This window comes from Gavialis gangeticus, unplaced genomic scaffold, assembly GCF_001723915.1.
Source record: "Gavialis gangeticus isolate Ggan-Ray unplaced genomic scaffold, GavGan_comp1, whole genome shotgun sequence".
In the NCBI taxonomy this organism is placed as follows: Eukaryota; Metazoa; Chordata; order Crocodylia; family Gavialidae; genus Gavialis; species Gavialis gangeticus.
In genome coordinates this window covers 164,175,693-164,186,077 of record NW_017728992.1, presented here as the reverse complement: position 1 = coordinate 164,186,077, position 10,385 = coordinate 164,175,693, and the positions used below count along the sequence as shown (strand labels likewise).

General features: G+C 44.6%; 1 protein-coding gene and 1 long non-coding RNA gene across 2 annotated transcripts in view; one reads left to right on the top strand and one right to left on the bottom strand.

The window, feature by feature from the left end:
• FZD6 (frizzled class receptor 6) overlaps positions 1–10,385 on the bottom strand; it is a 114,464-nt gene that overhangs the window by 13,152 nt on the left and 90,927 nt on the right. The window contains exons 2-3 of the mRNA XM_019528048.1: positions 2,737–2,933; positions 233–372 (exon numbers count right to left, since the gene is read on the bottom strand). Coding sequence (XP_019383593.1) covers positions 233–372; positions 2,737–2,933 — 337 coding nt within the window. The remainder of the gene's footprint in view (positions 1–232; positions 373–2,736; positions 2,934–10,385) is intronic.
• LOC109305117 overlaps positions 9,529–10,385 on the top strand; it is a 17,894-nt gene continuing 17,037 nt past the window's right edge. Inside the window, exon 1 of the long non-coding RNA XR_002099561.1 lies at positions 9,529–9,565. This is a non-coding gene — a long non-coding RNA (uncharacterized LOC109305117). The remainder of the gene's footprint in view (positions 9,566–10,385) is intronic.

Sequence of the window (10,385 nt, the reverse complement as noted above, 5' to 3'; positions counted from 1 at the left end):
AAATACATTAGAGACACTATGCTGTAACAGACTGAATAATATATGATTGGTCTCTCTGGATACCTGAATCTTTTAACATCAATCAGAAAAGTCAGGAATGTAAACAGAGTAGCACACAGGCAAAAGATGGAAACTATTCCAGTGAAGCTTTTGGCAACATCCAATTCATAATTTTTGAAGTACATATTGGGGCATGGCGGTGCACACCGATCAATGCCTAAAAACTTGTAACCTTGGCCACTAGAGGTCTGCAGGTGTCGTGGACACCAAAATCCATAGTCCCTTCGAGCTTGTCCTAGGGTCTTCTGCGTTCCATGGACTTTTGTGGTTACAGGAGCAGTGACAGGAGCAGTTTCATCACAATCCACCAGTCTACAGATAAATAAAATCAATCTTAATACTCTTCTACAGAAGTGTTATCTTTACTGTTATTCTTTGAATTTAAAAAAGAAAAGAAAAAAAAACCCCAACAACAACCCTGTCTGAGTAATAATACTGTACAGAAGATCCGAATCTCTCCTGTGAAGGACATTTCTACATTAGAAGTGATGGACTTAATTATGGCTTCGATTATGCAATCCTAACTGATGGTGGTGAGTATTTATACACGTGTGAGTAGTCCCACTGTGAATATATTTACTAACAATAGTAAGGCCCCTGGCACAAATTCATTTAAAGTCACCGATAGTTATGCCTTCTGCTACATCATATGCATGATAGGAAGCACAATATTGGGACTGGGTATCAGATCCTAATCAAACCCCTTCTATTTACCAATAAATCACGATCCCAGGCTTCCTCTGCACCATCAAGTTAAAAGCTGGGTGCCTGCAGGTCCAGGGCTTGGGCCAGCGATCAGCTGATTGTTATCTCCAGCCACTGTCATCAAGGGCCAGCCTGAGACTCCAGTCCTGGGACTGCATTGGAGCTGACAATAAGCTGATTGTTGGCTCTGGGGACAGTTCAAGACCCTGGTGCAGCTGCGTGCCCAGAGCTGACATTCAGCTGTTTGTCAACCCCAGCTTTGGAACTATCACATGTTCCGTTTACAGTGCCATACAAACTAGCCATAAAAATGGTCTGGCCCAGCATTACATAAAACGTTTTTTATGGCTGGCTTTCCACTTTATACTGTTTTAAATTGGGTGCCCTTATAGCACTCTTGCCATTTATGCTTCAATTAACACATTAATTGCAGTGTAAGTATAACATGTAGAAGGGGCCTAATAATTCTATCCTCTAACTCTTCAAATGAGAATAGATGAGGACTGCTTCTGTAAAAATGTCATCATGTAGTTCCACGTTCATGATCTCTCAGCAATATTGGTAATAAATATGCTCCGTTTAAAAGTATTCCCCCTTCCACCAGTACAAACTGATCTTGTGGTCTTTGCTTCTCATGCAATATCATACAGGTTACATTTGGCTGGATTAGAGAATTCTAGAGGCCAACTCTTTAGTTATGATGCAGAAACAGTAGGTCAACCAACAGTACAAGCTCTCTTATCAAAGTACTTTTTTTTTTCTCAAGTCATTTCAAACACCTTTTATGGTCTAATATTGGGGGTCTCTCTGATGCAGTTTACTCTGATTAACCTCCAAGCTCATCCAGTCTGGCCCATCTTCTAAGGATACCAAGCATGTCCTAAACTGTTAACTCTAAAGAGCGCTTCTGTGATACAAACTTCTTTGTATGCAGAACTTGAAACTAATCAACTCACCTTAGGCAGGAATAGAAGCTGCATTAGTATTTAGTCACTACTGTCAATAGTAGAATAACTAACTGAGACAGTGAATCGAGAGAATATAGCCAATATTCACAGGGTATAAAAACAGCTAGTTCTGCAAAAAAAATTCTAAGAGATTGTTTGCGGCACTGCAGAGTATCAGGGAAAAGGCTGTGAAATAAAGTAAAGCATGAGGATTGCAGCAGACCCTTCAGAGAGCATTTACCCTTTTATGTTCCTGGGTACCACACCCTCCACTTGAGTGTACTAACTGGCTTCTCCCCTATAGCTATACGCAATTTAAAAAGGGTTTGGTTCATGGTTTGCAAGCTCCTGACCTGGATCATCCTGGGGCAAGGCACCATTTTTATTTACTTATTTATTTTTAGGTACTGCAGTGCCAAAATGGAGACATGTGCAAGAATGATTTGGATCTGGTTCTTCATGAAATACTGACTCTTGATACACAGCATAGGAAAGCAAACTGATAAAATTAATCCTCACATAAGTGGTTAAGATTAAAATAAAAGGCATCTGCTACCTAAAATGGTGCTGTGGGTTCCTACAGGAAGTGCTTTATATTTCATAACAGTATATAATGTAAAACCTTGCTGAAGTAGGTAAGTATTATCCTGAGTTTACAGATAAGGAAGAAAATAGACAATATGCTTTAAGCATTTTGCACTTCAAGACAAAATAAAAGTTAGATTGGAAACAGTTTCAATGATTTGAACACAAATTAAAATATTTTAAAGTTAGCCAAATTGTAAAACCTTCTTCCATCTGCAAACAAATTCAGCAGGAAATCTAGAAAAAATAATTGCATAAAGTTTCTCAATAAAATTTTGCCCTGCTCATACAAGCCCCAGAGTCCTCACTGCTGTGGAAATTAGACCAAGATGTATACCTAGCACATTTTCCATCCTGGATTTTCAGTTCAGCTAAGTGTCAGATGTGGTGGGTATGAAAAAATGTCATCCTTATTATCCATCAGATATAGAAACTATACCTGTCACATTCAAGTTCCTCAGGCCAGATGATCCCAAAAGTGTCCATCAATTGTTTACAATCAGAATACACTCTCTCACAAAGGCTTCGACAAGGTTGAATCACATGAACTGGCTCCACACAGGCAGGCACAAATGCTTTGCACAGAAATGTGTGCACATTTGGTGAACAATGGAGATTCACAAGAGGAAGAAAAGGCTTTGTGGAGAAAAAAAATAAAGAGAAAGATTTTGGTTAGCAAGCAGAATTAATTTTAATTACTATGGTTCAGGCTTGTTTTCAAAGGCAGGAAAAACTTTCACTTTTCTAATAGTTATAAAGGAGGATGCTATCTAGTGGACTGAATGACTGGAAAGAAGGTTCTGGGTTCTATTAACACCTCTAACAAACTGCACTCTGGGATGCTGGTTCAGCTGCAACCTCCTGAATTTCATTTCCCCTATTTGCATAATGAGAGCAGTACTAATAGGTAGATAGATAGATAGATAGATAGAGGTAGTCTATGAACAAGATTTTGAAATATGGGTGCTTAAAACTGGATCCTGAATAAACTTGTTTTTAAAAACAGTTAACTCTCTAGTAGCTCTCACTGACTTGAAAATCCTCACCTCAAACAGTATTCTTACACTGATTGTTGGGGTACCTGAAAGAATGTTTATCTATAATGTAGCTTACCATTAATACATTTTCTACATACCATTTCAAAAACTCAGCACAATCTACAATTCCCCAAAGGGCACATCTACATGAGAAGCTTTACTGTGCAGTAAAGTATCACCATCTACACATGTGCACCATTGATTGTGCAGTTAGCTAGGTAGTAGCAGATTAACTGGGTAGTAGCCACAGCGCAGTAACACTCTTCTAGATGCTGACTGGGAGCAAATTTGTTCCTGGTCAGCCTAGGCAGCAGGGAGCCACAGGGAACAGGGACCTCTGTCCCTAGTCCTGGAACACCTCAGCTCCTGGCTCCCCGCAGAAGCTGGAAGCCCATTAGCACCAGGACTGGGAAGTTCTCTGCCCCGTCCTGGCTCCCACCATGGAGCTGGCAGCTCAAGGGCAAGTGGGGGCTGGAAACCCAGCCCCTGCCCATCTCCTGGATCAATTCAGTGTGGTGCAGAACTGTGTGGTTCCCAGCCCCTGCCCACTCCCCAGAACAGCCACTTCCAGACCAAGCAAGGCAGCTGCCAGCAAGCCTCTGGACCCCTCCTCAGCAGAAGGCTTGCCGGCAGCTGCCCCACACCTGGGACAGCTCCCAGCAAACTCCCTGCCAGGCAGGAAAGCCCTGCTCAGTAGGGGGCTTGCTAGCAGCTGTGTCCTGATGAACACCTGTGTGTCCCGACAGGCACGGGGCCAGGAGAGCTCTGCCCACTGCAAGAGTAGCCATCTCGGCCCAGCATACATGAGGTCTCCCCTCCTGATACGTAGAGGGCCAGGGGACAGCTGCTGCTGCAGCCAGCAGAGCTCTCCTGGCCCTGTGTCCACTCCAACCAGCCCTCTTCCCCTTGCCAGCCCCGAGGGAGCCTGGAGCTCCCTTGGCTGCTGTTGGGGAGCAGAGCCAGGCGGGAGCAACCCTGTACCAGGCTGCTCCCATTTGGAGCAAATCTGCTCCCAACAGGGAGCATGTATAGACGTGTTCCCAGGGGAGGCTTACTGTGCAGTAAGCCTACTGCAGATTAACATATATAGGTGTGCCTAAAGTGTTTTCTATAGGATTTGAAAGTTTGGAACAAGACTGAATAGCTGGTGACCAAACCTCCAGCATAACATTTAACAGCATTTTAGTACAAGTTCAGTCCACTACTTTATCACACAGGCTTACTGAAGAAAAATGTTTATTTGTATCACAACAATTTGATTACTAGGTAAAGATGCAAGTATCTTGGCTATTAACGCACAGAAACTGAAATGCAATGCACTGATTACTCATTTTTTTAATTAGTTTCCCATCTTTGGGCATGGACAGACATTCAGTTTCTCCAGTCTCTGCTCTCTCTGGAGAGCTACAAGTGTACAGAAGTTCATAATTTTTCTCCTAGAGTTAAAAAATGGCCACCCTGGGAGAAAAATAAACTTGGGAAAAGCCTGAGTGAAGTGGCTTCCTGGAGAATCTCTCGCAGGATAGAGAACTTCAGTACTTGGGTGCAGGGAAGTATACAAGCATACACCCTGTCCAGCCTTAGCTGGGCTCAGGGAAGGTTGGAGGACTCTTCTATAAATGGCACAGACCCCACTCCCACAATCCCTGCTTCCCTTCACTAAAAAAAGCCTGTAAAAGGTCCCTGGGCTGCGTGCTAGGGATCCCTAGCAGTCCAGCATCTGCACTGCAGGCTCTTTATTTCCTTCTCAACTTCTGTACAGGCCAGTTTTTCTCTCAGAAAACAAACCTGAAAAAGTTGTCCTGGATGATTTGAATGTGTATATGCAACCATAGTTGCAGCACATGATAGGAATGCAAGCAATAATAAACTTAGATCAAGAGATCTATTTGAGAAAACATGTTTCACAATTTTTACAGAAATATAAATCTCCTTGCTTTAAGTTAGTGCTTGTACTAAAATTCTCTGTATTACCAGGAACAGAAAGCTGAAGTGACCCATTTAAAAATCTGCAGATACCCAGGGATAATGGGTGAAATTCTTACAGCAGAGCAGAATGTATGATATAACAATGTGATCAGAAAATAAAAAGGCTTTATTTAGCTATTTCTTTCCAATTAAAAGGGCATATAAGAGACCAAAGAAATTGGCTGAGTTAATTTCAGAGATACTGGCTATCCTCTTTTGAGGGCTTGTGAAGGGCAGGTGAGGTCCCAGATGATTGAAAGGCAAATAGTGCCTCTCTCTTAAAAAGAGGAGGAGGATCCAGGAAATTACAGACTGATCAGCCTGGCATCAATATCTGGAAAGATTATGAAGAGGGTCCTCAAAGAATGTATTATGAAGCACCTAGAGGAGAAAAAAAAGTGATTAGGAACAGCCAATATGAATTCACCAAGACCAAATGCTTCTTGGCCAGCCTGATTTTCTTTTAGGATAAGGTGACAGACTAGATGGAAGGAGAGCAGTTGATGCAACATACCTGAACTTTAGCAAGGCTTTTGACACCCACAACATTCTTGTTAACAAGCTAAGGAAATACAGGCTACATGGAAGTACTGCAAGGCAGAAACGTAATTGACTGAACAGTCGTACACAACAAGTAATCATCAATGGCTCAATGTCTAGTTGGGAACAGGTATCAAGTTCCTGAAGCATCTGACCTGGGTCCAGTATTGCTTAAATAACTTCATTAAGGATGTGGTTGATGGGATTGAGTGCATGTTTGGCAAATATGTGAACAACACCCATATGGGTGAAGTTGCAGACATTCTGGATAGTCAAGATCCAGAATGACCTGGACAGACTGGAGGAGAAAAAAAAAGTAGTGGTTCACAGTCAACCAAATGAAATTCAGCATGAACAAGTGAAAAACCCTGTATTTGGGATGGAATAATTGCATGCACAAATAGGGACTGGAGAATGATTGGCGAGGCTATGATACTGTCGAGAAAGGCCTGGTGGTTACAATAGGCCAAGGGTAGGCAACTATTTGGGCCTGCAGGCCACATAGGGAGTTTTAGGGAGCTGTTGTTGCATGGGGGGTGCTGACCTCAGCCACAGCTCACCAAACCTCCCTATGTGGGATGGGGCAGCAGGTGGGTGGAGTTGGCATGGGCACAGATGAGCTGGCATGGGCACTGATGGTGGCAGTGGTAGGTAGGCACAGGCAGGGCTGCCCTGGCACAGGCTCTGGGTCCCGCTTTTTCCCCACTGCCACTGCTCATCATGGCTGGGGGTAGACAGGTATGGAGCGGGTGGTGCAGGGACCCTGAGCCAAGGCTGTGCACTCAGCCTGGCTTCAGCAATGGCTTCTTCCAGCTGCTGCTGCCACTAGCCCCAGCTCCACAGAGACATGCTGGAATCTGTGTGGGCAAAGCCTGAGCCCCAGGCTGAGCACACAGCCCCAGCCCTGGCCTACTCTGCACAGAGGGTAGGGAGTTCCTGCAGAGCCCACTCCAGACTTGCCTGCCCCAGCCACAATGACAGGCACCAGTGGTGGAGGGAAAAACAACAACAACAACAACAAAAACAAAACAGAACCTGGAGTCCATGCCAAGGCTACCCTGTGGCTCCTCCCTACTGCTGCCACCAGTGCCACCACCAGGCTGTGCTGGGCTTCTGCACCCAGCAGAGCAGCAGGGAGGAGCCAAAAGGCTCTGGATACCGCTTTTTCCTCCACCACCACTGTGGCAGGTGGGACTCCGACTCCTGCATGGACTGGAGCTGTGCACTCAGCTTGGGCCCTGCCTACACAGGTTCTGGCTGGTCTCCATGGGGCTGGGGCCAGCAGCAGCAGCCAGAAGGAGCCACCACTGCCAGGAAATGGAGTACAGCTGCAAAGTTGCCCTAGCCCCACTGCACACCCTGAGACAGGAATCACCATGCCAAATATCTGGGCCAGGCAAGACCAAGAGACCTGATGCAGGCTGGACAAAGTTCCTCCACAGGCTGGATCCAGCCTGCAGGCTGTATTTTGGCCACCCCTGCAGTAGACCATGACCTGAATATAAACTAACAGTGTGCTCTTGTTGTAAAAAAAACTCAACAGCATACTGGGTTGTATTAACAAGAGTGTCACTTTCAAATCAAAGGAACTGATTCTTCTGTTCTAGTCAGTGCTCCTGAGACCCTCACCTGGAGTACCATGTCCAGTTTTGGGCCCTACACTTCAGGAAGGACATGGGCAGAATTGGAAAGAGTCCAGCACAGTGACAAAAATGATTAAAGGCCTCCAAAACATAACTTATGAGGAAAGGCTGAGGATGTTTAGCCTGGAGAAGAGAAGACAAGACTGAGAGGTGGGGGGACTGGATAAGTCTTCAAATGTCTGGAGGTTAATTAAAGAGAGGATGGAGATGGGCTTTTCTCGGGCTGTAGGGGACAGCAGTGCCTTCAGGCTGCAGGAGAGGAAATTTAGGTTGGAGGTTAGGAGGAACTCTCTGACTAAGGTGGTGGTCAAGCACTGTAACAGGCTACCTGGAGAAACTGGAATCTCCATCCCTGGAAAAGTTCAAGAGCACACTGGACAGACACTTGGCTAGAATGGATTAGTCAGACATGATCCTAATTCTAGCAGTCATTCAGTAATTGGCATAAGAAAGAACCAACTTTTGAGTCTACAACAGAAGCTTTTTAATATTAAAATGTCCTTTCTGAAACAAAGATCCCATAAGCGCAAGTCTGATCAAGGAACATGCAATTTGAAAAAGAATGTGATAAATTTATGTTTCTTCTCTGACAAAACTGCAATCCACCAATTTAAGGACATATGTTATAGCATTTAGAAGTGGGGGTGGGGGGAGATGAAAAAGAAAGACAGAGTAACAGGAAAAAATTAAACTACAGGACTACGGTTGTGTGCAGTACCTGTAGATTCCATTACAGAAAGCCAGATTTGTAAAGTTACGTGAAAGTATGTTCACTTGTCCAAAAGCCTGCTTTTCAATTATCCTCGCTAGAAGCCAACCTTCAAGCACTTTCTGATGGATAAAAAGGTATACAGCTTCAATTCCTTGATGTGGATCACCTTTTAAATGGTGAATACTGGCTTCAAGGAAAACGGGATTTCACCCTAAAAATTTATTTCTTTTCTGTAATCATATTTATTTTGCTTTGTACCCAAGATGCACAGGTTTAGAAATATGCCACATTTATTAACTCTGTTATTCTGTTTAATTAAGTTTTGGATTTCCTAATTTTCCTGTTTGTTAGCAATTTTTGTTCTGGCCCAGAAAATAAACAATAGTAGTAGTATGTAACTCAAGAAAAACTGAATTACTTTCTAAATGACTTCCACTAAAATATTTACAGTATTATTTCACTTATAAATTGCATGCAGTTCATATAGGTAAGACTTTCTCTAGATGAAGTGTAAAAGCTTCAAATGACAGATAAAGCCTTAGGAATGTCCAAAATCGATACAGATCTACACTAGTCATACAGTTAGTTTATGCAAAAGTATGTTGGTATTGATACCTCATCCTTAAGCTACATCTTATCATTAACCTACATCAGTCAGCTACATCTTATCATTAACCTAGATTAATTGGAAATGTTAAAATAGACTTCTATAGTGCAAACAATGGGTCTTCTTGGGGTCAGCGCCTCCAGGTGCTGCTATCAAAGCTAATGAGGGCAGGGGTTTCTGGAGAGAATTTCAATGAAAATTTGGAAATTCAATTTATGTAAAGGCTTTCTGCAGAAATTGTTACCTTTTCATAAAAAGAACCAGAAATGAAATGTGCTTCTTTTTGGGCTACCAGTTGAACATGTTTAGATTTTGGTGGGTGTAACAGCGGAGCGGCTCCCCATTACTTTAAGGGAAAAACAGCAGCAGAGTTCCCCAGATGGAGGGAAACACTGCCCTTGAGCTGGCTACAGGGGAATGGGTAGCCAGGGGGTAGAGGCTATGAGTGCCTCCTGCAGGGCTAGCTCCTCTGCAACAGGTCAAGTAGGGCAGAGCCCTGCCTGGGCAGCAGGGGATACTGCTGCAGCAGCTAGCCCAGCATAGGCAAGCTGTCTTGGAGGTCAATCACCAAGCCTAATTGAAAATCCCTGTAGGTTTCCAATCAGGCTTGATGATTGCCACCTGACTGACAGGAACAGCGCTTAAGAGGCATAGAAGTTCAGAGCCCCAGTGAAGAGTTCCCAGGAGGGAGAGGGAATGGGAACGGGAACTACCTGAAGGACCCTGAACCAGCCTGGGACAGAGGGCAGTAAAAGCCCAGGGTCAGGGCTATGCTGGTGTTCATCTACCCTAGGGGAGGAGGTTTCCTTTTAAAGTGGTAGCATGCATTTTTCTTTTATGATGTTTGTTTTCCCGGAACGGAAAGTTTGCATTAAGTGGTTGCCCACCATTTGCATTTAAGTTAAACAATCAGTCTGAGTTGGGACCATCAGGGGTAAAGGAGGTCCCGGTGGTACCTCAGGGGCATGTGACTGCTTTGAGCCTTGCCAGGGGCCAAGCTCAAGGCACTAACAGATGGCAGCTGGGGAGAGTTGAAGCCTAAGCTGGCTAAGGCATAACCCAAGAGGGTGAGAACCAGAGCCAAGGGCCCAAAGCCTGAGAGAGGCAAAACCTTAACCCAAGAAGGGTAAGGACAAGGGCCAGGGGCCCAAAGCCCAACAGGGGGAGAGAGGGGGTGATACCTTAGCTCAAGAGGGGTGAGAACCAGAGCCAGAGGCATAAAACTGTGGGGGACAAAACCATAGCCCAAGAGGGTGAGACCTAGGCTAGAATCTAGAAGCCATGTCCAGGGCCTAGGATAAGGGGCCAGCTAGAGCAGAGGGGCAAAATCAGAGAATGCTGAACCAGAACAAGGGAGTAGAGGCCAGAGGTGGCCTGGCACTGATTTGGGGCAAAGTGCCCCACTTAAGTGATGAGATGACTTAATACCTGCAAGGCTGTAGGGGACGTCAGAAACCATGAAATTAACCCTTAAGGCAATTACTGCCCTAGGGGCACAGATAGGCTGGGAGGGCCACAGTGCCTGAGGACTGGACAAGGATCAGTGGGGTTTGAGAGGAACCAGTTAGGCTCCGGAGCGGC